General features: G+C 47.3%; 1 protein-coding gene across 1 annotated transcript; it reads left to right on the top strand.

The window, feature by feature from the left end:
• The first annotated feature begins 729 nt into the window (after positions 1-729).
• LOC116938442 (small ribosomal subunit protein eS8) lies at positions 730-23,123 on the top strand. The gene is made up of 6 exons (XM_076063940.1): positions 730-845; positions 3,914-4,020; positions 10,675-10,774; positions 16,345-16,520; positions 20,687-20,816; positions 22,645-23,123. Exons 1-6 carry the CDS (start codon positions 842-844, stop codon positions 22,752-22,754), a joined length of 627 nt encoding a protein of 208 aa, XP_075920055.1. The 5' UTR covers positions 730-841; the 3' UTR covers positions 22,755-23,123.
• Positions 23,124-23,550: the final 427 nt, after the last annotated feature.

Below are 23,550 nucleotides of genomic sequence, written 5' to 3' on the forward strand. Positions count from 1 at the left end.
GTAGTGATGGTAAAGTGACGTAGTGATGGTAAAGTGACGTAGTGATGATGGTAAAGTGACGTAGTGATGGTAAAGTGACGTAGTGATGGTGATGGTAAAGTGACGTAGTGATGGTAAAGTGACGTAGTGATGGTGATGGTAAAGTGACGTGGTGATGGTAAAGTGACGTAGTGATGGTAAAGTGACGTAGTGATGGTGATGGTAAAGTGACGTAGTGATGGTAAAGTGACGTAGTGGAGGTGGGGGGGGCGTGACCTCACGGAAGGGGGCGTGTCCTCACTGAGGTAGGGGGGCGTGTCCTCACTGTGAGGCAGACGTGACGGCTGACAGGTGAGGCACTGCCTTCCCCTGCCTCCCCTTCCCTTCGCCCCGCCCCCTCCCTTCGCCCCGCCCTCCTCCTCTCTATCCCCTGCAGTCCCCCATCACTTCACCCCGCCCCCCTCCCTTCGCCCCGCCCCCTCCCTTCGCCCCGCCCTCCTCTCTTCTCCCCTGCAGTCCCCCCCATCCCTTCGAACCGCCCCTCTCTCTTCGCCCCGCCCCCTTTCTTCGCCCCGCCCCCTCCCTTCGCCCCGCCCTCCTGCGCTCTATCCACTGCAGTCCCGCATCCCTTCGACCCGCCCCTCTCTCTTCGCCCCGCCCCCCCTCCCTTCGCCCCGCCCTCCTCCCTTCGCCCCGCCCTCCTCCTTTCTCTATCCACTGCAGTCCCGCATCCCTTCGCCCCGCCTCCCTCTCTTCGCCCCGCCTCCTCCCCCCCGTACCCAGAATCCCGCGCGCGTCACCTTCCGCCCTCCCTCCCCCCACCCTCTCTTTCTCTCTCTTTCAACCGCCATCAGCAGCCGCCATGGGTGAGTCCCACGCCATCTCCACCACCACCGCCGCGTAATCCGCCGCCATCCTCCCTCGCGGAGGCTCCCTCAGAGGCCCCGCCGTCTTCATCGTCATCTTCATCATCTCCGCCTGAGCCCGGCGATATTTTTGTTAGTCGATGATGGCTGAGAGAGGAGGAGGAGGAGGCTGAGGGGAGGGGAGGGTGGGGTGATTTGAGGCGCTCTGTATGCATGTCCGCCATGGGTTGTTTCTCTCACCGCCGCCAACCACAACACAATCCGCAGCCATCCTCTCTCGCGGAGGCTCCCTCAGAGACCCCGGCGTCTTCATCGTCATCTTCATCATCTGCGCCTGAGCCCGGCGATATTTTTGTTAGTCGATGGCGGCGGAGAGAGGATGAGGAGGAGGCTGAGGGGAGGGTGATTTGAGGCGGTCCGCCATGCGTTGCGGCTTTCACCACCGCCAACCACAGGACGATCCGCAACCATCCTCCATCGCCCGAGCCTCCCTCATCCCCGCCGCCTTCATCATCGTCATCTTCATCATCATCTCCGCCCGATCCCGGCGATATTTGTTAGTTGATGGTGGCGGGGAGGGAGGGATGAGGATGTTGCCCCATGGTGGTGGTGGTGGTTGTTGTTGTTTTGCCGGATGGTGTTTGAATGGGGGTTTTGTTGTTGTGATGGTGGTTGTGGTGGTGGTGGGCCTTGGTTGGGGAAGATTTATGGCCGTGTTCGTGCCGGGCTTATTAGTTGATGGGTGATGGTGGTGGTGGATACATAGAGACACGGACACGTGTAGAGACCCACAGAACCATACTTACAGACATTCACAGAGATACTTAGACCCACAGACACCCACAGAGATACACAGACACCCACAGAGATACATAGACACACAGACACCCACAGAGATACATAGAGACAGACCCATACTCAGACACCCACAGAGATACATAGACACACAGACCCATACTCAGACACCCACAGAGATACATAGACACACAGACCCATACTCAGACACCCACAGAGATACATAGACCCATAGACACCCACAGAGATACACAGATACATAAACCCACAGAGATACATAGAGACCCACAGACCCATACTCAGACACCCACAGAGATACATAGACACACAGACACCCACAGAGATACATAGAGACAGACCCATACTCAGACACCCACAGAGATACATAGACACACAGACCCATACTCAGACACCCACAGAGATACATAGACACACAGACCCATACTCAGACACCCACAGAGATACATAGACCCATAGACACCCACAGAGATACACAGATACATAAACCCACAGAGATACATAGAGACCCACAGACCCATACTCAGACACCCACAGAGATATAGACACAGACACCCACAGAGATACATAGAGAGACTCACAGACACCTACAGAGATACTTAGACCCACAGACCCATACTCAGACACCCACAGAGATACACGGACACACAGACACCCACAGAGATACATAGACCCATACTCAGACACCCAGAGAGATGCATAGAGACCCACAGAGATACATAGACCCACAGAACCATACTCAAGACACCCTGAGAGATGCATAGAGACCCACAGAGATACATAGACCCACAGAACCATACTCAGACACCCACAGAGATGCATAGAGACCCACAGAGATACATAGACCCACAGAACCATACTCAGAGACCCACAGATACAGAGAAACTCACAGACCCATCACAGAGACCCATAGACACCCCCAGATACAGAGTCCCCCAGAGACTCATACAAAAACTAAACTGCGTTGTATGTTACCAGGTGTAAGGTCCTAACACTGAGCTGCTACTGTGTAGTAGTGTATAGTGTAGTGTGTAATAGTGTAGTATAGTGTAGTAGTGTATAGTGTAGTAGTGTATAGTGTAGTAGTGTATAGTGTGTAGTAGTATATAGTGTAGTTGTGTATAGTGTAGTAGTGTAGAAATATAGTGTGGTGTGTAGTAGTGTAGTGGTGTATAGTGTAGTGGTGTATAGCGTAGTGTAGCAGTGTGTGATAAGTGTATAGTAGTGTATGGTGTATAGTGTAGTAGTGGTGTATAGTAGTAGTAGTGTATAGTGTAGTAGTATATAGTGTAGTGTAGTAGTGTATAGTAGTGTATAATGTAGTGTATAGTGTAGTATATAGTGTAGTAGTGGTTAGTGTATAGTGTTGTAGTGTATAGTATGGTAGTGTAGTAGTGTGGTAGTGTATAGTGTGATAGTGTAGTAGTGTGTATAGTGTAGTGTATAATGTAGTAGTGTATAGTGTAGTAGTGTATAATGTAGTAGTGTATAGTGTAGTAGTGTATAGTGTAGTGGTGTATAGTGTAGTGTATAGTGTAGTGATGACAGAGAGAGGGTTGAGACATCACCATCACATTAATGTCCAATCCAGCAGTGATAGATCCTGGTGGCGTTGATGACACTGTCTGTGTCTCTGTATGTGTGTCTGTCTCTCTGCGTGTGTGTCTATCTCTTTATGTGTCTATCTCTGCGTGTCTATCTCTGTGTGTACGTCTGTGTGTATCTCTGTGTCTATCTCTGCATGTTTATCTCTGCGTGTCTATCTGTGTGTGTGTCTATCTGTGTGTCTGTGTGTGTCTTATCTCTGTGTCTATCTCTATGTGTCTGTGTGTGTCTATCTCTGCGTGTCTATCGCTGTGTGTGTCTATCTCTGTGTGTCTATCTCTGTGTGTGTCTATATCTGTGTGTCTATCTCTGTGTGTGTCTATATCTGTGTCTATCTCTGTGTCTGTGTGTGTCTATCTCTGTGTGTCTGTGTGTGTATCTCTGTGTCTATCTCTGCGTGTGTCTGTGTGTGTCTATCTCTGTGTGTGTCTGTGTGTGTATCTCTGTGTCTATCTCTGCGTGTGTCTGTGTGTGTCTATCTCTGTGTATGTCTGTGTGTCTATCTCTGTGTGTGTCTATATCTGTGTCTATCTCTGCGTGTGTCTGTGTGTGTCTATCTCTGTGTCTATCTCTGCGTGTGTCTGTGTGTCTATCTCTGTGTGTGTCTGTGTGTGTATTTCTGTGTCTATCTACACCCTGTCTGTGTGCAGGTATCTCTAGAGACACTTGGCACAAACGCCGCAAGACAGGAGGCAAACGCAAGCCCCTGCACAAGAAGAGAAAATACGAGCTAGGACGTCCACCAGCAAACACCAAGGTAGTACGCTACATTATACACTACATTATACACTACATTATACACTACATCATATACTACATTATACACTACATTATACACTACTACACTACATTATATACTACATTAGACACTACATATACTACTACACTACATTATATACTACATTATACACTACATCATATACTACTACACTACATTATACACTACATTATACACTACATATACACTACATCATATACTACTACACTACATTATATACTACATTAGACACTACATTATATACTACTATACTACATTATACACTACTACACTACATTATACACTACTACATTATACACTACTACATTATACACTACTACACTACATTATACACTACATCATATACTACATTATACACTACATTATACACTACACTATACACTACATCATATATTACATCATATACTACTACATTATACACTACATTAGACACTACATTATATACTACTATAGTACTACATTATACACTACTACATTATATACTACTACACTACATTATACACTACTAAACTACATTACACACTACTACACTACATATACTACTACACTACATTATATACTACTACACTACATTATACACTACTACACTACATTATATACTACATTATACACTACATTATATACTACATTATACACTACTACACTACATTATATACTACTACACTACATTATATACTACATTATACACTACACTACTTTATACACTACTACACTACATTATATTATACATTATATTATACACTACGACACTGCATTATATACTACATTATACACTACTACACTACCTTATACACTACATTATACACTCCTACACTGCATTATATACTACTACATTATATACTACATTATACACTACTACACTACATTATACACTACTACATTACATTATACACTACATCATACACTACTACACTACATTCTACACTACTGCACTACATTATACACTACTACACTACATTATATACTACTACACTACATTATATACTACTACACTACATTATATACTACATTATACACTACTCCACTACATTATACACTACACTACTTTATACACTACTACACTACATTATATTATACATTATACATTACATTATACACTACGACACTACATTGTATACAACTACACTACATTATACACTACATCATACACTACTACACTACATTCTACACTACTGCACTACATTATACACTACTACACTACATTATACACTAGTACACTACATTATACACTACTACACTACATTATACACTACATTATATACTACTATACTACATTATATACTACTACACTACATTATACACTAGTACACTACATTATACACTACTACACTGCATTATACACTACATTATACCCTACTACACTACATTATACACTACATTATACACTACTACACTACATGATACACTACATACGCTACTACACTACATTATACACTACTACACTACATTATACACTACTACACTTAATAGTACACTACATTATACAATACTACACTACATTATACACTACATTATACACTACACTACATTATACACTACACATACTACACTACATACTACACTAGTACACTACATACTACACTAGTACACTACATGCTACACTAGTACACTACCTACTACACTACTACACTACATACTACACTGCTACACTACATACTACACTAGTACACTACATACTACACTAGTACACTACATACTACACTACATACTACACTAGTACACTACATACTAGACTAGTACACTACATACTACACTAGTACACTACATACTACACTACATACTACACTACTACACTACATACTAGACTAGTACACTACATACTACACTAGTACACTACATACTACACTACTACACTACACTAGTACACTACATACTACACTAGTACACTACATACTACACTAGTACACTACATACTACACTACATACTAGACTAGTACACTACATACTAGACTACTACATTACCTACTACACTACATACTACACTAGTACACTACATACTACACTACATACTACACTACATACTACACTAGTACACTACATACTACACTAGTACACTACACTAGTACACTACATACTACACTAGTACACTACATACTACACTACATACTACACTACTACACTACATACTACACTACATACTACACACTACACTACATACTACACTACATACTACACTACATACTACACTAGTACACTACATACTACACTAGTACACTACATACTACACTACATACTACACTACATACTACACACTACACTACATACTGCACTACATTATATACTACTACATTATATACTACATTATACACTACTACACTACATTATACACTACACTACTTTATACACTACTACACTACATTATATTATACATTATACATTACATTATACACTACGACACTACATTGTATACAACTACACTACATTATACACTACATCATACACTACTACACTACATTCTACACTACTGCACTACATTATACACTACTACACTACATTATACACTAGTACACTACATTATACACTACTACACTACATTATACACTACATTATACCCTACTACACTACATTATACACTACTACACTACATGATACACTACATACACTACTACACTACATTATACACTACTACACTACATTATACACTACTACACTTAATAGTACACTACATTATACAATACTACACTACATTATACACTACATTATACACTACACTACATTATACACTACACATACTACACTACATACTACACTAGTACACTACATACTACACTAGTACACTACATGCTACACTAGTACACTACCTACTACACTACTACACTACATACTACACTGCTACACTACATACTACACTAGTACACTACACACTACACTACATACTACACTACATACTACACTGCTACACTACATACTACACTAGTACACTACACACTACACTACATACTACACTACATACTACACTGCTGCACTACATAATACACTAGTACACTACATACTACACTAGTACACTACATACTACACTACATACTACACTAGTACACTACATAGTACACTACATACTACACTAGTACACTACATACTACACTACATACTACACTAGTACACTACACTAGTACACTACCTACTACACTAGTACACTACATACTACACTACATACTACACTAGTACACTACATACTACACTACACTACTACATACTACACTAGTACACTACATACTACACTAGTACACTACCTACTACACTAGTACACTACATACTACACTACATACTACACTAGTACACTACATACTACACTAGTACACTACATACTACACTAGTACACTACATACTACACTACATACTACACTAGTACACTACATACTACACTACCTACTACACTACATACTACACTAGTACACTACATACTACACTACACTACATACTACACTACATACTACACTAGTACACTACATACTACACTTGTACACTACATACTACACTACATACTACACTAGTACACTACATACTACACTACCTACTACACTACATACTAAGTGTGTCTGTGTGATGGTGTCTGTCTAGCTGGGTGTGAAGCGTGTTCACGTTCTCCGAGTGCGTGGTGGTAATAAGACTACACTAGTACACTACATTATACACTACATACTACACTAGTACACTACATACTACACTAGTACACTACATACTACACTAGTACACTACATACTACACTAGTACACTACATACTACACTAGTACACTACATACTACACTACATACTACGCTAGTACACTACATACTACACTACATACTACACTAGTACACTACATACTACACTAGTACACTACATACTACACTAGTACACTACATACTACACTAGTACACTACATACTACACTACACTACTACACTACATACTACACTAGTACACTACATACTACACTAGTATACTACATACTACACTACATACTACACTAGCACACTACATACTACACTAGTACACTACATACTACACTAGTATACTACATACTACACTACATACTACACTAGTACACTACATACTACACTAGTACACTACATACTACACTACATACTACACTAGTACACTACATACTACACTAGTACACTACATACTACACTACATACTACACTAGTACACTACATACTACACTACATACTAAGTGTGTGACGGTGTCTGTCTAGCTGGGTGTGAAGCGTGTTCACGTTCTCCGAGTGCGTGGTGGTAATAAGACTACACTAGTACACTACATACTACACTACATACTACACTAGTACACTACATTATACACTACATGCTACACTAGTACACTACCTACTACACTACATACTAAATGTGTGACGGTGTCTGTCTAGCTGGGGGTGAAGCGTGTTCACGTTCTCCGAGTGCGTGGTGGTAATAAGACTACACTAGTACACTACATTATACACTACATACTACACTAGTACACTACATACTACACTACTACATACTACACTACATACTACACTACACACTACACTAGTACACTACTACACTACATACTACACTAGTACACTACATACTACACTACATACTACACTAGTACACTACATACTACACTACTACATACTACACTACATACTACACTACACACTACACTAGTACACTACTACACTACATACTACACTAGTACACTACATACTACACTACATACTACACTAGTACACTACATACTACACTAGTACACTACATACTACACTAGTACACTACATACTACACTACATACTACACTACACACTACACTAGTACACTACTACACTACATACTACACTAGTATACTACATACTACACTACATACTACACTAGTACACTACCTACTACACTAGTACACTACATACTACACTAGTATACTACATACTACACTACATACTACACTACACACTACACTACAAAGTGTGTCTGTGTGACGGTGTCTGTCTAGCTGGGTGTGAAGCGTGTTCATGTTCTCCGAGTGCGTGGTGGTAATAAGACTACACTAGTACACTACATACTACACTAGTACACTACACTAGTACACTACCTACTACACTAGTACACTACATACTACACTACATACTAAATGTGTGATGGTGTCTGTCTAGCTGGGGGTGAAGCGTGTTCACGTTCTCCGAGTGCGTGGTGGTAATAAGACTACACTAGTACACTACATTATACACTACATACTACACTAGTACACTACATACTACACTACATACTACACTACATACTACACTACACACTACACTAGTACACTACTACACTACATACTACACTAGTATACTACATACTACACTAGTACACTACATACTACACTAGTACACTACACTAGTACACTACATACTACACTACATACTAAATGTGTGATGGTGTCTGTCTAGCTGGGGGTGAAGCGTGTTCACGTTCTCCGAGTGCGTGGTGGTAATAAGACTACACTAGTACACTACATTATACACTACATACTACACTAGTACACTACATACTACACTACTACATACTACACTACATACTACACTACACACTACACTAGTACACTACTACACTACATACTACACTAGTATATTACATACTACACTAGTACACTACATACTACACTAGTACACTACACTAGTACACTACATACTACACTACATACTAAATGTGTGATGGTGTCTGTCTAGCTGGGGGTGAAGCGTGTTCACGTTCTCCGAGTGCGTGGTGGTAATAAGACTACACTAGTACACTACATTATACACTACATACTACACTAGTACACTACATACTACACTACTACATACTACACTACATACTACACTACACACTACACTAGTACACTACTACACTACATACTACACTAGTACACTACATACTACACTAGTACACTACACTAGTACACTACATACTACACTACATACTAAATGTGTGATGGTGTCTGTCTAGCTGGGGGTGAAGCGTGTTCACGTTCTCCGAGTGCGTGGTGGTAATAAGACTACACTAGTACACTACATTATACACTACATACTACACTAGTACACTACATACTACACTACTACATACTACACTACATACTACACTACACACTACACTAGTACACTACTACACTACATACTACACTAGTACACTACATACTACACTAGTACACTACATACTACACTAGTACACTACACTAGTACACTACATACTACACTACATACTAAATGTGTGATGGTGTCTGTCTAGCTGGGTGTGAAGCGTGTTCACGTTCTCCGAGTGCGTGGTGGTAATAAGACTACACTAGTACACTACATTATACACTACATGCTACACTAGTACACTACATACTACACTACATACTACACTACATACTAAGTGTGTCTGTGTGACGGTGTCTGTCTAGCTGGGGGTGAAGCGTGTTCACGTTCTCCGAGTGCGTGGTGGTAATAAGACTACACTAGTACACTACATTATACACTACATACTACACTAGTACACTACACTAGTACACTACATACTACACTACATACTAAATGTGTGACGGTGTCTGTCTAGCTGGGGGTGAAGCGTGTTCACGTTCTCCGAGTGCGTGGTGGTAATAAGACTACACTAGTACACTACATTATACACTACATGCTACACTAGTACACTACATTATACACTACATACTAAATGTGTGATGGTGTCTGTCTAGCTGGGGGTGAAGCGTGTTCACGTTCTCCGAGTGCGTGGTGGTAATAAGAAGTTCCGGGCGCTGAGGCTGGACAATGGAAACTTCTCCTGGGGGTCCGAAGGTACGGACAGAGACACACACAGAGACACACACAGAGACACACACAGAGACACACAGACACACACAGAGACACACAGACACAGAGAGACACAGAAAGAGACACACAGACACAGAGAGAGAGAGAGACACAGAGAGACACACAGACACATAGAGACACAGACAGAGAGACACACAGAGAGACACACAGACAGAGAGACACAGAGTGAGACATAGAGACGCACAGAGATGCATATAGAGACACAGAGACGCAGACACACAGAGACACAGACACCGAGAGACAGAGACACACAGAGACACAGACACCGAGAGACAGAGACACAGAGAGAGACAGACACACAGAGACACACGGACACACGGGGAGACACACGGACACACGGGGAGACACAGAGACAGACACACAGAGACACCGAGAGACAGAGAGACAGACACACAGAGACACACGGACACACGGGGAGACACAGAGACAGACACACAGACACTGAGAGACACAGACACACAGACAGACGGAGACACACACAGACAGATGGAGACAGACACTGAGAGAGAGACAGAGACACTGAGAGAGACAGACGGAGACACACGGAGAGACAGATGGAGTCAGACACTGAGAGACAGACAGAGACACTGAGAGAGACAGACAGAGACACTGAGAGAGACAGATAAACGAACGGAGAGAGACACTCACTCACCCACTCATTCAGTCATTCACTCGCTCACTCACCACTCACCCACTCATTCAGTCATTCACTCGCTCACTCACCACTCACTCACCCACACAGTCATTCACTCGCTCACTCACTCACCCACACATTCAGTCATTCACTCGCTCACTCACTCACCCACTCATTCAGTCATTCACTCGCTCACTCACCACTCACTCACTCATTCAGTCATTCAGTCATTCACTCGCTCACTCACCCACACAGTCATTCACTCGCTCACCACTCACCCACTCATTCAGTCATTCACTCGCTCACTCACCACTCACCCACTCATTCAGTCATTCACTCGCTCACTCACCACTCACTCACCCACACAGTCATTCACTCGCTCACTCACTCACCCACACATTCAGTCATTCACTCGCTCACTCACTCACCCACACATTCAGTCATTCACTCGCTCACTCACTCACACATTCAGTCATTCACTCGCTCACCCACTCACCCACACATTCAGTCATTCACTCACTCACCCACACATTCAGTCATTCACTCGCTCACTCACCACTCACTCACCCACACATTCAGTCATTCACTCGCTCACTCACTCACCCACTCCTTCAGTCATTCACTCGCTCACCACTCACTCACCCACACATTCAGTCATTCACTCACTCACTCACTCACCCACACATTCAGTCATTCACTCGCTCACCACTCACTCACCCACACATTCAGTCATTCACTCACTCACTCACCCACACATTCAGTCATTCACTCGCTCACCACTCACTCACCCACACATTCAGTCATTCACTCGCTCACCACTCACTCACCCACACATTCAGTCATTCACTCGCTCACCACTCACTCACCCACACAGTCATTCACTCGCTCACTCACCACTCACCCACTCATTCAGTCATTCACTCGCTCACTCACCACTCACCCACACATTCAGTCATTCACTCGCTCACTCACCACTCACTCACCCACACAGTCATTCACTCGCTCACTCACTCACCCACACATTCAGTCATTCACTCGCTCACTCACTCACCCACTCATTCAGTCATTCACTCGCTCACCACTCACTCACCCACACATTCAGTCATTCACTCACTCACCCACTCATTCAGTCATTCACTCGCTCACTCACTCCTTCAGTCATTCACTCGCTCACCACTCACTCACCCACTCATTCAGTCATTCACTCGCTCACTCACCACTCACCCACTCATTCAGTCATTCACTCGCTCACTCACCACTCACTCACCCACACAGTCATTCACTCGCTCACTCACTCACCCACACATTCAGTCATTCACTCGCTCACTCACCACTCACTCATTCAGTCATTCACTCGCTCACTCACCACTCACTCATTCAGTCATTCACTCGCTCACTCACCACTCACTCACCCACACAGTCATTCACTCGCTCACCACTCACCCACTCATTCAGTCATTCACTCGCTCACTCACCACTCACCCACACATTCAGTCATTCACTCGCTCACTCACTCACACATTCAGTCATTCACTCGCTCACCACTCACCCACACATTCAGTCATTCACTCGCTCACTCACCCACTCATTCAGTCATTCACTCACCCACACATTCAGTCATTCACTCGCTCACCCACTCACCCACACATTCAGTCATTCACTCACTCACCCACACATTCAGTCATTCACTCGCTCACTCACCACTCACTCACCCACACATTCAGTCATTCACTCGCTCACCACTCACTCACCCACACATTCAGTCATTCACTCGCTCACCACTCACTCACCCACACATTCAGTCATTCACTCGCTCACCACTCACTCACCCACTCCTTCAGTCATTCACTCGCTCACTCACTCACCCACTCCTTCAGTCATTCACTCGCTCACCACTCACTCACCCACACATTCAGTCATTCACTCGCTCACTCACTCACCCACTCCTTCAGTCATTCACTCGCTCACCACTCACTCACCCACACATTCAGTCATTCACTCGCTCACTCACTCACCCACTCATTCAGTCATTCACTCGCTCACCACTCACCCACACATTCAGTCATTCACTCGCTCACTCACCACTCACTCATCCACTCATTCAGTCATTCACTCACCCACACATTCAGTCATTCACTCGCTCACCACTCACTCACCCACACATTCAGTCATTCACTCGCTCACCACTCACTCACCCACTCCTTCAGTCATTCACTCGCTCACCACTCACTCACCCACACATTCAGTCATTCACTCGCTCACTCACCACTCACCCACTCATTCAGTCATTCACTCGCTCACTCACCCACTCCTTCAGTCATTCACTCGCTCACCACTCAACCACTCACTCACCCACTCATTCAGTCACTCGCTCACTCACCACTCACCCACTCATTTAGTCATTCACTCACTCACCACTCACCCACTCATTCAGTCATTCACTTACTCACCACTCAACCACTCACTCATTCAGTCATTCACTCGCTCACTCACCACTCACTCACTCTCACTCACCACTCACCCACTCAAGCACTGTCTGTATGTGTGTGTGTCTCTGTGTCTGTGTGTGTGTGTCTGTGTGTGCATGTCTCTGTGTATGTGTGTGTATGTATGTGTGTGTATGTGTGTGTCTCTGTGTCTGTGTGTGCTTGTGTGTGTCTGTGTGTATGTGTGTGTCTCTGTGTGTCTGTGTGTATATGCGTGTGTGCGTGTGTGTGTCTACGGGTGTGTGTGCGTGTGTGTAACTGTGTGTGTGTGTGGGGAGCGATAGTGTAGTGGTTAGCGCTACGCTGTGCTATGAACCTGGCGACCCGGGTTCGATTCCCGCTCACGGCCAACACCAGTGACGATTATCTGAACCGGTCCCGGGCCTCCCCTAGGTCGACTCAGCCTCAAATGAGTACCTGGTGCGGTATGTAGTAAACATTGCCACTAGGGAGACAAAGGCGGTCGGGCGTGGTGCTGGCCACCCACCCCCTCGTGTACCGTTCCGGCCTTCATAGGTGCTCGCTAACAGCACTTGCCCCTACAGTCCGTTAAGGCTATATGGGGGATCTTTGTGTCACCGTGTGTAACTGTGTGTGTGTGTAACTGTGTGTGTATTTGTGTGTGTATGTATATATGTGTGTGTGTGTCTGTGTTTCTGTGTGTATCTGTGTGTGTGTGTATGTATATATGTGTGTGTGTGTCTGTGTGTTTCTGTGTGTGTGTATGTATGTGACTGTGTGTGTAACTGTGTGTGTGTATGTATGTATATATATGTCTGTGTGTGTGTATATGTGTGTGTCACTGTGTGTGTGTGTGTCACTGTGTGTGTGTGTCAATGTGTGTGTGTGTCTATGTGTGTGTGTATCTGTGTGTGAGTGTATCTGTGTGTCACTGTGTGTGTGTAACTGTGTGTGTGACTGTGTGTGTGTGACTGTGTGTATGTATGTATATATATGTCTGTGTGTGTGTGACTGTGTATGTGTCTGTGTGTGTGTGTCTGTGTGTATCTCTGTGTGTGTCACTGTGTGTGTGTATGTATATATATGTCTGTGTGTGTGTGACTGTGTTTGTGTGTGTCTGTGTGTGTGTAACTGTGTGTGTATATATGTGTGTGTCACTGTGTGTGTGTGTCACTGTGTGTATGTGTGTATGTATATATGTGTGTGTGTCTCTGTGTGTGTAACTGTGTGTGTGTATGTATATATGTATGTGTGTGTGAGACTGTGTGTGTGTGTGTAACTGTGTGTATGTATATATGTATGTGTGTGTGTGACTGTGTGTGTGTGTAACTGTGTGTATGTATATGTATGTGTGTGTCTCTGTGTGTGTGTAACTGTGTGTATGTATATGTATGTGTGTGTCTCTGTGTGTGTCACTGTGTGTGTATATGTATATATATGTGTGTGTATGTGTGTATGTATATATATATGTGTGTGTGTGACTGTGTATGTGTGTGTCTGTGTGTATCTCTGTGTGTGTCACTGTGTGTATGTGTGTATGTATATATATGTATGTGTGTGTAACTGTGTGTGTGTAACTGTGTGTGTGTATGTATATATATGTGTGTGTGACTGTGTGTGTGTAACTGTGTGTATGTATATATGTATGTGTGTGTCACTGTGTGTATGTGTGTATGTATATATGTATGTGTGTGTGTAACTGTGTGTGTGTATATATATGTGTGTGTGTGTGTCTCTGTGTGTGTAACTGTGTATGTATATATATGTGTGTGTGTGTGTCTCTGTGTGTGTAACTGTGTGTATGTATATATATGTGTGTGTGTGTGTCTCTGTGTGTGTAACTGTGTGTATGTATATATATGTGTGTGTCACTGTGTGTGTATATGTATATATATGTGTATGTATGTGTGTATATATGTATCTGTGTGTGTCTCTGTGTGTATGTATATATGTATGTGTGTGTATATATGTATGTGTGTGTATGTGTGTATATATGTGTGTGTGTGTGTGTCTCTGTGTGTCACTGTGTGTGTGTGTGTGTATGTCTCTGTGTGTGTAACTGTATGTGTGTATATATATATGTGTGTGTGTCTCTGTGTGTGTCACTGTGTGTGTGTCACTGTGTGTGTGTGTCTCTGTGTGTGTATATGTATATATATGTGTGTATCTCTGTGTGTGTGTATATATATGTGTGTGTATGTGTGTATGTATATATATGTGTGTGTATGTGTGTATATCTATGTATATGTGTGTGTGTGTCTCTGTGTGTGTGTCACTGTGTGTGTGTGTCACTGTGTGTGTGTGTGTATGTGTGTGTGTGTGTCTCTGTGTGTGTATGTATATATATATGTGTGTCTCTGTGTGTATGTATATATATGTGTGTGTGTGTGTATGTATATATGTGTGTGTGTGTATGTAACTGTGTGTGTGTGTGTCTGTGTGTGTCCGTGCAGGCTGCACCCGCAAGTCGCGCATCATCGACGTGGTGTACAACGCGTCCAACAACGAGCTCGTTCGCACCAAGACGCTCGTCAAGAACTGCATCGTGCAGATCGACAGCGGACCGTACCGACAGTGGTACGAGGCTCACTACGCACTGCCGCTAGGCCGCAAGAAGGGGGCAAAGCTGGTGAGTGGGTGGGTGAGTGGGTGGGTGGGTGGGTGAGGGAGTGGGTGGGTGGGTGAGTGGGTGAGTGGGTGAGTGGGTGGGTGAGTGGGTGGGTGAGTGGGTGAGGGAGTGGGTGGGTGAGTGGGTGGGTGAGTGGGTGGATGGGTGAGTGAGTGGGTGAGTGGGTGGGTGGGTGAGTGGGTGAGTGGGTGGGTGAGGGAGTGAGTGGGTGGGTGAGGGAGTGAGTGGGTGGGTGAGTGGGTGGGTGGGTGGGTGAGTGAGTGGGTGGGTGGGTGAGTGGGTGAGTGAGTGTGTGGGTGGGTGAGGGAGTGAGTGGGTGAGTGGGTGGGTGGGTGGGTGAGTGGGTGAGTGGGTGGGTGAGGGAGTGGGTGAGTGAGTGGGTGGGTGAGGGAGTGGGTGGGTGAGTGAGTGAGTGAGTGGGTGGGTGGGTGAGTGAGTGGGTGGGTGGGTGAGGGAGTGAGGGAGTGGGTGGGTGGGTGAGTGGGTGGGTGGGTGGGTGAGTGAGTGGGTGAGTGGGTGAGTGGGTGGGTGGGTGAGTGGGTGGGTGAGTGGGTGAGTGGGTGGGTGGGTGAGTGGGTGGGTGGGTGAGTGGGTGGGTGGGTGGGTGAGTGAATGGGTGGGTGGGTGGGTGAGTGAGTGGGTGGGTGGGTGGGTGAGTGAGTGGGTGAGTGGGTGGGTGAGTGGGTGGGTGAGGGAGTGGGTGGGTGAGTGGGTGGGTGAGTGGGTGGGTGAGAGGGTGGGTGGGTGAGTGGGTGGGTGAGTGAGTGGGTGAGTGGGTGGGTGGGTGAGGGAGTGGGTGAGTGAGTGGGTGGGTGAGGGAGTGGGTGGGTGGGTGGGTGAGTGAGTGGGTGGGTGAGGGAGTGGGTGAGTGAGGGAGTGGGTGAGTGAGGGAGTGGGTGAGTGAGGGAGTGGGTGGGTGAGTGGGTGAGTGGGTGGGTGGGTGAGGTGGTGAGTGGGTGAGGTGGTGGGTGGGTGAGGTGGTGGGTGGGTGAGGTGGTGGGTGGGTGAGGTGGTGGGTGGGTGAGGGGGTGGGTGAGTGAGTGGGTGGGTGGGTGAGAGTGAGTGGGTGGGTGGGTGGGTCAGTGAGTGGGTGGGTGGGTGAGTGGGTGGGTGAGTGAGTGGGTGGGTGAGTGGGTGAGTGGGTGGGTGAGGGAGTGAGTGGGTGGGTGGGTGAGTGGGTGGGTGAGTGAGTGGGTGGGTGGGTGGTGTGAGTGGGTGGGTGAGTGGTGGTGAGTGAGTGGGTGGGTGGGTGAGTGGTGGTGAGGTGGGTGGGTGGGTGAGTGGGTGGGTGAGTGGGTGAGTGAGTGGGTGGTGGGTGGGTGAGTGGGTGAGTGGGTGGGTGGAGTGGGTGAGTGGGTGAGTGGGTGGGTGGTGGGTGAGGTGTGTGAGGGTGGGTGGGTGAGTGGGTGGGTGGGTGAGTGGGTGGGTGAGTGAGTGGGTGAGTGAGTGAGTGAGTGGGTGGTGAGTGGGTGGGTGAGTGAGTGAGTGAGGGGGTGAGTGGGTGAGTGGGTGAGGGAGGTGTGAGTGGGTGGGTGGGTGGAGTGGGTGGGTGGGTGAGTGGGTGGGTGGGTGAGTGGGTGGGTGAGGGGGGTGGGTGGTGGGTGGGTGGGTGGGTGTGAGTGGGTGGGTGAGTGGGTGGGGTGGGTGAGTGGGTGGTGAGTGGGTGGGTGGGTGGGTGAGTGGGTGGGTGAGTGGGTGGGTGGGTGGGGTGAGTGGGTGGGTGGTGGTGAGTGGGGGTTTGAGTGGGTGGTGGGTGGGTGGGTGAGTGGGTGGGTGGGTGAGTGGGTGGGTGAGTGGGTGAGTGAGTGAGTGGGTGGGTGGGTGGGTGGGTGAGTGGGTGGGTGGGTGAGTGGGTGGGTGGGTGGGTGAGTGGGTGGGTGAGTGAGTGGGTGGGTGAGTGAGTGGGTGAGTGGGTGGGTGAGTGAGTGGGTGGGTGAGTGAGTGAGTGGGTGAGTGGGTGGGTGGGTGAGTGGGTGAGTGGGTGGGTGGGTGAGGTGGTGAGTGGGTGAGGTGAGTGGGTGGGTGGGTGTGGGTGAGTGGGTGAGTGGGTGGTGAGTGGGTGAGTGAGTGAGTAGGTGAGTGGGTGAGTGGGTGAGTGGGTGGGTGAGTGAGTGGGTGAGTGGGTGGGTGAGTGAGTGGGTGAGTGGGTGGGTGAGTGGGTGAGTGAGTGAGTGGGTGAGTGAGTGGGTGAGTGAGTGAGTGAGAGGTGAGTGAGTGAGTGGGTGAGTGAGTGGGTGAGGGAGTGGGTGGGTGAGGGAGTGAGTGGGTGGGTGGGTGAGGGAGTGGGTGGGTGGGTGGGTGAGTGAGTGGGTGAGTGGGTGGGTGATGAGTGGGGGGTGAGTGGGTGAGTGGGTGCGTGGGTGAGTGGGTGGGTGGGTGTGAGTGGGTGAGTGAGTGGGTGAGTGGGTGAGTGAGTGGGTGGGTGGTGTGTGAGTGAGTGGGTGGGTGAGTGGGTGGGTGGGTGGGTGAGTGGATGGGTCGATGGTGAGTGGTGGTGAGTAGTAGTGGTGAGTAGTAATGGTGAGTAGTTAGTGGTGAGTAGTAGTGGTGAGTAGTGGTGGTGAGTAGTGGTGGTGAGTAGTGGTGGTGAGTAGTAGTGGTGAGTAGTGGTGATAGTGGTGAGTAGTGATAGTGGTGATGGTGAGTAGTAGTGGTGAGTAGTGGTGAGTAGTGATGGTGAGTATTAGTGGTGGTGAGTGGTGGTGATAGTGGTGAGTAGTGGTGAGTAGTGGTGAGTGGTGGTGGTGAGTAGTAGTGGTGGTGAGTAGTGGTGAGTGGTGAGTAGGAGTGGTGAGTAGTAGTGGTGAGTAGTAGTGGTGAGTAGTGGTGGTGAGTAGTAGTGGTGAGTAGTGGTGGTGAGTAGTAGTAGTAGTGGTGGTGGTGAGTAGTGATGGTGAGTAGTGGTGAGTGGTGATGGTGAGTAGTAGTGGTGAGTAGTTGTAGTGGTGAGTGGTGATAGTGAGTAGTAGTGGTGAGTAGTGATGGTGAGTAGTGGTGAGTAGTAGTGGTGAGTAGTGGTGGTGAGTAGTGGTGATAGTGGTGAGTGGTGGTGAGTAGTAGTGGTGGTGGTAGTAGTGGTGAGTAGTGGTGGTGAGTAGTAGTGGTGGTGATAGTGGTGAGTGGTGGTGAGTAGTGGTGGTGAGTAGTGGTGAGTAGTAGTGCTGAGTAGTGATAGTGGTGATGGTGAGTAGTAGTGGTGAGTAGTGGTGAGTGGTGAGTAGTAGTGGTGAGTATTAGTGGTAGTGGTGGTGAGTAGTGGTGAGTAGTGGTGATGGTGAGTAGTGGTGGTGGTGAGTAGTGATGGTGAGTAGTGGTGAGTAGTGGTGGTGAGTAGTAGTGGTGAGTGGTGGTGAGTAGTAGTGGTAGTGAGTAGTAGTAGTGGTGAGTAGTAGTGGTGAGTGGTGGTGAGTAGTAGTGGTAGTGAGTAGTAGTAGTGGTGAGTAGTAGTGGTAGTGGTGGTGAGTAGTGGTGAGTAGTGGTGGTGGTGAGTAGTGGTGAGTAGTAGTGGTGGTGAGTAGTGGTGAGTGGTGAGTAGGAGTGGTGAGTAGTAGTGGTGAGTAGTGGTGAGTAGTAGTGGTGAGTAGTGGTGGTGAGTAGTAGTGGTGAGTAGTGGTGGTGAGTAGTAGTGGTGAGTAGTGGTGGTGAGTAGTAGTAGTAGTGGTGATAGTGAGTAGTAGTGAGTAGTGGTGATGGTGAGTAGTGGTGAGTAGTAGTGGTGAGTAGTGATGGTGAGTAGTGGTGGTGAGTAGTAGTGGTGAGTAGTGGTGGTGAGTAGTAGTGGTGAGTAGTGGTGGTGAGTAGTAGTGGTGGTGAGTAGTGGTGGTGAGTAGTAGTGGTGAGTAGTGGTGGTGAGTAGTAGTGGTGAGTAGTGGTGGTGAGTAGTAGTAGTAGTGGTGATAGTGAGTAGTAGTGAGTAGTGGTGATGGTGAGTAGTGGTGAGTAGTAGTGGTGAGTAGTGATGGTGAGTAGTGGTGGTGAGTAGTAGTGATGGTGAGTAGTGGTGGTGAGTAGTAGTGGTGAGTAGTGGTGAGTAGTAGTGGTGAGTAGTGATGGTGAGTAGTAGTGGTGGTGAGTAGTGGTGAGTAGTAGTGGTGAGTAGTGGTGGTGAGTAGTGGTGGTGAGTAGTGGTGAGTGGTGGTGGTGAGCGCCTCCCTGTGCTGGTGCAGACAGCGGAGGAGGAGGAGGTTCTCAACAAGAAACGCTCAAAGAAGACCCAGCACAAGTACGAGGAGCGTCGCAAGAACGCCAAACTCGCTCCACTGTTGGACGAGCAGTTCCTGCAGGGCAAGCTGCTGGGTGAGACACTCACAGACACACACAGAGACACAGAGAGACACACAGAGAGACACAGAGACACACAGAGAGACACACAGAGACACAGAGACACACAGAGAGAGAGACACAGAGACACAGAGAGACAGACATAGAGACACAGACAGACACACAGAGACACACAGAGACAGACAGACACACAGAGACACACAGAGACACAGAGAGAGACACAGAGAGAGACACAGAGACACACACAGAGACACACACAGACACACAGAGACACACACACACACACAGAGAGACACAGAGACACACAGAGACACACACAGACACACAGACACACACAGACACACACAGAGACAGAGACACACACACAGAGACACAGAGAGACACACACACAGAGACACACACACAGACAAACACACACAGACACACACACAGACACACACACACAGACACAGACACACAGACACAGAGACACACAGAGACACACAGACACACAGAGACACACACAGAGATACACACACAGAGACACACACACAGAGACACACACACAGAGACACACACAGAGACACACACACAGAGACACACACAGAGACACACACAGAGACACAGAGAGACACACAGAGACAGAGACACACGCAGAGACACACGCAGAGACACACGCAGAGACACACGCAGAGACACACAGAGACACAGACACACAGAGACACACAGAGACACACACACAGAGACACAGAGACACACACGAGAGAAGGAGACACTGAGATAGACACTGGGAGAGAGACGGGGGGGGGGTATGGCCATGTTGTCGATGTTACAATGTGTCTAACCACGCGTGTCTGTGTGTGTGTCTCTGTGTGTGTCTCTGTGTGTGTCTCTGTCTCTGTGTGTGTCTCTGTGTGTCTCTGTGTGTGTGTGTCTCTGTGTGTGTGTGTCTCTGTGTGTGTGTGTCTCTGTGTCTCTGTGTGTGTGTGTCTCTGTGTCTCTGTGTGTGTGTGTCTGTGTGTGTGTCTCTGTGTGTGTGTCTCTGTGTGTGTCTCTGTCTCTGTGTGTGTCTCTGTGTGTCTCTGTGTGTGTGTGTCTCTGTGTGTGTGTGTGTCTCTGTGTGTGTGTGTCTCTGTGTCTCTGTGTGTGTGTGTCTCTGTGTGTCTGTGTGTGTGTCTCTGTGTGTGTGTCTCTGTGTGTGTGTGTCTGTGTGTGTGTGTCTGTGTGTGTGTCTGTGTGTGTGTGTCTCTGTGTGTGTGTCTCTGTGTGTGTGTCTCTGTGTGTCTGTGTGTGTCTCTGTGTGTGTCTCTGTGTGTGTGTCTCTGTGTGTCTCTGTGTGTCTCTGTGTGTGTGTGTGTGTCTGTGTGTGTCTCTGTGTGTCTCTGTGTGTCTCTGTGTCTCTGTGTGTCTCTGTGTGTGTCTCTGTCTCTGTGTGTGTCTCTGTGTGTCTCTGTGTGTGTGTGTCTCTGTGTGTGTGTGTCTCTGTGTGTGTGTGTCTCTGTGTCTCTGTGTGTGTGTGTCTCTGTGTCTCTGTGTGTGTGTGTCTGTGTGTGTGTCTCTGTGTGTGTGTCTCTGTGTGTGTGTCTCTGTGTGTGTCTCTGTCTCTGTGTGTGTCTCTGTGTGTCTCTGTGTGTGTGTGTCTCTGTGTGTGTGTGTCTCTGTGTGTGTGTGTCTCTGTGTCTCTGTGTGTGTCTGTGTGTGTGTCTCTGTGTCTCTCTGTGTGTGTCTGTGTGTCTCTGTGTGTCTCTGTGTGTGTCTCTGTGTGTGTGTCTGTGTGTCTCTGTGTGTCTCTGTGTGTGTCTGTGTGTGTCTGTGTGTGTGTGTGTCTCTGTGTGTGTCTCTCTCTGTGTCTCTGTGTGTGCAGCGTGCCTGGCCTCCCGTCCAGGCCAGTGTGGCCGTGCCGATGGCTACGTGCTGGAGGGCAAGGAGCTGGAGTTCTACCTGCGCAAGATCCGGGCTAAGAAGGGCAAGTAGGGGGAAGACGAGCAGGTGGTGGTGGTGGTGGTGATGGTGGTGGTAGTAGTGGTGGTGGTGGTGATGGTGGTGGGTTAACACCCCCACCACCATCACCACCACCACGTGCTAGCGGTGGTGGTGGTGGTGATGGTGGTGGGTTAACATCACCACCATCACCACCACCACGTGCTAGCGGTGGTGGTGGTGATGGTGGTGGTGGTGGTGATGGTGGTGGGTTAACATCACCACCATCACCACCACCACGTGCTAGCGGTGGTGGTGGTGATGGTGGTGGTGGTGGTGATGGTGGTGGGTTAACATCACCACCATCACCACCATCACGTGCTAGCGGTGACATCAGTACCAATAAACATCTCGCTTTACACACCCCCTCGTGTGTGTCGGTGTTGTGGGTGGGTGAGAGTGTGGGTGGGTGGTGGTGGTGTTGGGGGTGGTGGTGATGATGGTGGTGGTGGTGATGGTGGTGATGGTGGTGGTGATGGTGGTGGTGGTGGTGATGGTGGTGGGTTACCACCACCATCACCACCATCACGTGCTAGCGGTGGTGATGGTGGTGGTGTTAACCACCATCACCACCATCACGTGCTAGCGGTGGTGATGGTGGTGGGTTAACACCATCACCACCATCACCACCAGCACGTGCTAGCGGTGGTGGCGATGGTGACATCGGTACCAATAAACATCTCGCTTTACACACCCCCTCGTGTGTGTCGGTGTTGTGGGTGGGTGAGTGAGTCGGTGAGTGAGTGGGTGAGTGGGTGGTGGTGGTGGTGGTGTTGGGGGTGGTGGTGGT

This window comes from Petromyzon marinus, unplaced genomic scaffold (genome assembly GCF_048934315.1).
Source record: "Petromyzon marinus isolate PM22_M1 ecotype Great Lakes invasive population unplaced genomic scaffold, UKy_Petmar_22M1.pri1.0 PM_Scaffold_246, whole genome shotgun sequence".
NCBI lineage: Eukaryota > Metazoa > Chordata > Hyperoartia > Petromyzontiformes > Petromyzontidae > Petromyzon > Petromyzon marinus.

Bases quoted from the DNA above. Each gene is read 5' to 3' on its own strand.
- LOC116938442 (XM_076063940.1), top strand. The intron at 10,775-16,344 runs GTACGGACAGAG...GTGTCCGTGCAG, and splicing joins CTTCTCCTGGGGGTCCGAAG to GCTGCACCCGCAAGTCGCGC. The intron at 16,521-20,686 runs GTGAGTGGGTGG...GTGCTGGTGCAG, and splicing joins GCAAGAAGGGGGCAAAGCTG to ACAGCGGAGGAGGAGGAGGT.